The following is a 6,000-nucleotide window of genomic DNA, read 5'->3' as shown; positions in this document are numbered from 1 at the left end:
CTGCAACCCTCAAGTTGCTGGCACGGCCACTCTACCAACCGAGCTATACCGGTCCATCAATGGATATATAATAATGGATTAGATTTATGTCGCGCTTTTCTGTTGTTAGATACTCAAAGTGCTCACAGAGAAGTGGGAAGCCATCATTCATTCACACATATGGTGGTGGTAAGCTACTTTCATCATTCATTCACACCTGGTGGTGGTAAGCTACTTTCATCATTCATTCACACCTGGTGGTGGTAAGCTACTTTCATCATTCATTCACACCTGGTGTTGGTAAGCTACTTTCATCATTCATTCACACATAGGTGGTGGTAAGCTACTTTCATCATTCATTCACACCTGGTGGTGGTAAGCTACTTTCATCATTCATTCACACCTGGTGGTGGTAAGCTACTTTCATCATTCATTCACACGATGGTGGTGGTAAGCTACTTTCATCATTCATTCACACCTGGTGGTGGTAAGCTACTTTCATCATTCATTCACACGATGGTGGTGGTAAGCTACTTTCATCATTCATTCACACCTGGTGGTGGTAAGCTACTTTCATCATTCATTCACACGATGGTGGTGGTAAGCTACTTTCATCATTCATTCACACCTGGTGGTGGTAAGCTACTTTCATCATTCATTCACACATAGGTGGTGGTAAGCTACTTTCATCATTCATTCACACCTGGTGGTGGTAAGCTACTTTCATCATTCATTCACACCTGGCGGTGGTAAGCTACTTTCATCATTCATTCACACCTGGTGGTGGTAAGCTACTTTCATCATTCATTCACACCCGGTGGTGTTAAGCTACTTTCATCATTCATTCACACCCGGTGGTGGTAAGCTACTTTCATCACTCATTCACACCTGGTGGTGGTAAGCTACTTTCATCATTCATTCACACCTGGTGGTGGTGAGCTACTTTCATCATTAATTCACACGATGGTGGTGGTAAGCTACTTTCATCATTCATTCACACCTGGTGGTGGTAAGCTACTTCCATCATTCATTCACACATAGGTGGTGGTAAGCTACTTTCATCATTCATTCACACCTGGCGGTGGTAAGCTACTTTCATCATTCATTCACACCTGGTGGTGGTAAGCTACTTTCATCATTCATTCACACCTGGTGGTGGTAAGCTACTTTCATCATTCATTCACACCTGGTGGTGGTAAGCTACTTTCATCATTCATTCACACCTGGTGGTGGTAAGCTACTTTCATCATTCATTCACACATAGGTGGTGGTAAGCTACTTTCATCATTCATTCACACATAGGTGGTGGTAAGCTACTTTCATCATTCATTCACACCTGGTGGTAGTAAACTACTGTCATCATTCATTCACACCTGGTGGTGGTAAGCTACTTTCATCATTCATTCACACCTGGTGGTGGTAAGCTACTTTCATCATTCATTCACACGATGGTGGTGGTAAGCTACGTTCATCATTCATTCACACATAGGTGGTGGTAAGCTACTTTCATCATTCACTCAAACCTGGTGGTGGTAAGCTACTTTCATCATTCATTCACACGATGGTGGTGGTAAGCTACTTTCATCATTCATTCACACCTGGTGGTGGTAAGCTACTTTCATCATTCATTCACACCTGGTGGTGGTAAGCTACTTTCATCATTCATTCACACATAGGTGGTGGTAAGCTACTTTCATCATTCATTCACACATAGGTGGTGGTAAGCTACTTTCATCATTCATTCACACCTGGTGGTGGTAAGCTACTTTCATCATTCATTCACACCTGCTGGTGGTAAGCTACTTTCATCATTCATTCACACATAGGTGGTGGTAAGCTACTTTCATCATTCATTCACACCTGGTGGTGGTAAGCTACTTTCATCATTCATTCACACCTGCTGGTGGTAAGCTACTTTCATCATTCATTCACACCTGGTGGTGGTAAGCTACTTTCATCATTCATTCACACCTGGTGGTGGTAAGCTACTTTCATCATTCATTCACACGATGGTGGTGGTAAGCTACTTTCATCATTCATTCACACGATGGTGGTGGTAAGCTACTTTCATCATTCATTCACACATAGGTGGTGGTAAGCTACTTTCATCATTCACTCAAACCTGGTGGTGGTAAGCTACTTTCATCATTCATTCACACGATGGTGGTGGTAAGCTACTTTCATCATTCATTCACACCTGGTGGTGGTAAGCTACTTTCATCATTCATTCACACCTGGTGGTGGTAAGCTACTTTCATCATTCATTCACACATAGGTGGTGGTAAGCTACTTTCATCATTCATTCACACATAGGTGGTGGTAAGCTACTTTCATCATTCATTCACACCTGGTGGTGGTAAGCTACTTTCATCATTCATTCACACCTGCTGGTGGTAAGCTACTTTCATCATTCATTCACACATAAGTGGTGGTAAGCTACTTTCATCATTCATTCACACCTGGTGGTGGTAAGCTACTTTCATCATTCATTCACACCTGCTGGTGGTAAGCTACTTTCATCATTCATTCACACCTGGTGGTGGTAAGCTACTTTCATCATTCATTCACACCTGGTGGTGGTAAGCGACTTTCATCATTCATTCACACCTGGTGGTGGTAAGCTACTTTCATCATTCATTCACACCTGGTGGTGGTAAGCTACTTTCATCATTCATTCACACCTGGTGGTGGTAAGCTACTTTCATCATTCATTCACACCTGGTGGTGGTAAGCTAATTTCATCATTCATTCACACCTGGTGGTGGTAAGCTACTTTCATCATTCATTCACACGATGGTGGTGGTAAGCTACTTTCATCATTCATTCACACCTGGTGGTGGTAAGCTACTTTCATCATTCATTCACACCTGGTGGTGGTAAGCGACTTTCATCATTCATTCACACCTGGTGGTGGTAAGCTACTTTCATCATTCATTCACACGATGGTGGTGGTAAGCTACTTTCATCATTCATTCACACCTGGTGGTGGTAAGCTACTTTCATCATTCATTCACACCTGGTGGTGGTAAGCTACTTTCATCATTCATTCACACCTGGTGGTGGTAAGCTACTTTCATCATTCATTCACACCTGGTGGTGGTAAGCTACTTTCATCATTCATTCACACCTGGTGGTGGTAAGCTACTTTCATCAGTCATTCACACCTGGTGGTGGTAAGCTACTTTCATCATTCATTCACACGATGGTGGTGGTAAGCTACTTTCATCATTCATTCACACGATGGTGGTGGTAAGCTACTTTCATCATTCATTCACACCTGGTGGTGGTAAGCTACTTTCATCATTCATTCACACCTGGTGGTGGTAAGCGACTTTCATCATTCATTCACACCTGGTGGTGGTAAGCTACTTTCATCATTCATTCACACGATGGTGGTGGTAAGCTACTTTCATCATTCATTCACACGATGGTGGTGGTAAGCTACATCAGTAGCCACAGCTGCCCTGGGGTAGACTGACGGAAGCGTGGCTGCCAGTTTGCACCTACGGCCCCTCCGACCACCACCAATCATTCATTCATCATTCATTCACCGGTGTGAGCGGCACCGGGGGCAGGGGGGAAGTGTCCTGCCTTAGGCAGTGATTTTTTTTGGATGTCAATAGGTGGGAAGCGAACCTGCAACCTTCAGGTTTCTGGCACGGCCGCTCTACCCACTACGCCACTACGCCCCTGCCATCATTGGCATGCTAACAGTTAACACGTGTCAGATATTAAGTTATATAACTCTGGGCTAAACAGTAGCAAAAGTAACAAAAAAAAAGTTAGCAAGCTAACGTGAGCATGATAAAAGTTAGCTTGTGTCACATACCAAGTTATATGACTAAGGTGTATATCTGTGGAATTGGAAAAAGAAAGTGTAAATTAGATGAAAAAGTGTAAATTAGATGAAATATATTTGCCATTATAAAATGGGCCCATAGCGCTGCCATGGCAACACAAAATGTAGCCCACTTGAAGTAGCGCTCCTGCTCTTACCGAGACCTCTCCGAGGGTATAACATATGTGGGGGTTCGTTGGCCGGGTGCTCTCGTATTAAGCGTAAGAAAAACGTGCGGAAGAAGAATGCTAAAAGTTGAAGTATGAGCAATAAAAATATGGGCTGCTTGCACCCCAGCAGGCCCATAATTAAACCAACTTTAGTTGTATAATTCACACAGACATGGCAAGAAGAGTCACATCTACATTTTTCTTACCCCCAGCATGAATAATGAGAACTATTACCTTAGACCCACTCTGGTTCTGGTCCTGGTTGTCGTCGCTGTGTGTTTGACTCTCTCTCAGGTCTCTCATCTCCTTGTCCAGTCGAAGAAGTCTGCCTTCATACTGAGACTTCAGGGCACTCATCCTGACCTCCAACTCCTCTTTGCTCTGCTTCACTTCGTCCACTTCCTTTCTCAAGTTCTCTCTGGCCGCTGAATCAAGGCAAGAAAAGATGGACAGGACTGAGTCCGGGGCTGGATGATTGACACATCTGGTACTTCCATTACGGTTTCTCACTATTATGAAAATACAACAATCGGAAGAAATTGTGTGTGCAGATTCCAGAGTTAGTGACGGTGGAAGAGATGAGGAGTGAACGAGTGTCATCACACTTTTATGTGACACTAATATGTCTAGTCAATAATCACTAAACACAACAGAAGAAGAAAGGTGTCTGATTTCCACATCCACATAACCACTGACGGAGTCACAAAACTGGCCAATAGAACATAATCTGCTGATAAACGCAAAATAAAATCAAGGAAATTGACATAAATGTTAGTAAATGTTGTCATTGTGAGGAGAAGGAACATTTGTTAGTCCAATAGTGCTCATTTATCACATGTTGTGTTGTTGTGAACGACATCATGGATGTAACATCAATGTACAAACAATCATACACACACAACACATGTTGTGTTGTTGTGAACGACATCATGGATGTAACATCAATGTACAAACAATCATACACACACAACACATGTGTTGTTGTGAAGGACATCATGGATGTAACAACAATGTACAAACAATCATACACACACAACACATGTTGTGTTGTTGTGAAGGACATCATGGATGTAACAACAATGTACAAACAATCATACACACACAACACATGTGTTGTTGTGAAGGACATCATGGATGTAACAACAATGTACAAACAATCATACACACACAACACATGTTGTGTTGTTGTGAACGACATCATGGATGTAACATCAATGTACAAACAATCATACACACACAACACATGTGTTGTTGTGAACGACATCATGGATGTAACATCAATGTACAAACAATCATACACACACAACACATGTTGTGTTGTTGTGAACGACATCATGGATGTAACATCAATGTACAAACAATCATACACACACAACACATGTTGTGTTGTTGTGAACAACATCATGGATGTAACATCAATGTACAAACAATCATACACACACAACATATGTTGTGTTGTTGTGAAGGACATCATGGATGTAACAGCAATGTACAAACAATCATACACACACAACACATGTGTTGTTGTGAACAACATCATGGATGTAACATCAATGTACAAACAATCATACACACACAACACATGTTGTGTTGTTGTGAACGACATCATGGATGTAACATCAATGTACAAACAATCATACACACACAACACATGTGTTGTTGTGAACGACATCATGGATGTAACATCAATGTACAAACAATCATACACACACAACATATGTTGTGTTGTTGTGAACCACATCATGGATGTAACATCAATGTACAAACAATCATACACACACAACACATGTAGTGTTGTTGTGAACGACATCATGGATGTAACAACAATGTACAAACAATCATACACACACAACACATGTGTTGTTGTGAACGACATCATGGATGTAACATCAATGTACAAACAATCATACACACACAACACATGTTGTGTTGTTGTGAACGACATCATGGATGTAACAACAATGTACAAACAATCATACAAACACAACACATGTGTTGTTGTGAACGACATCA

General features: G+C 41.7%; 1 protein-coding gene across 6 annotated transcripts in view; it reads right to left on the bottom strand.

Annotated features, from left to right (window-relative positions):
* LOC133545613 (nucleoprotein TPR-like) overlaps window positions 1-6,000 on the bottom strand; it is a 135,367-nt gene that overhangs the window by 31,034 nt on the left and 98,333 nt on the right. For all 6 annotated transcript variants that reach the window (XM_061891364.1, XM_061891361.1, XM_061891363.1 and 3 more), the window contains exon 40: window positions 4,222-4,412. In XM_061891364.1, coding sequence (XP_061747348.1) covers window positions 4,222-4,412 — 191 coding nt within the window. The remainder of the gene's footprint in view (window positions 1-4,221; window positions 4,413-6,000) is intronic.

The sequence above is a fragment of the Nerophis ophidion genome, linkage group LG28, assembly GCF_033978795.1.
Source record: "Nerophis ophidion isolate RoL-2023_Sa linkage group LG28, RoL_Noph_v1.0, whole genome shotgun sequence".
In the NCBI taxonomy this organism is placed as follows: Eukaryota; Metazoa; Chordata; class Actinopteri; order Syngnathiformes; family Syngnathidae; genus Nerophis; species Nerophis ophidion.
This window is presented reverse-complemented; position numbering and strand designations above follow the sequence as displayed.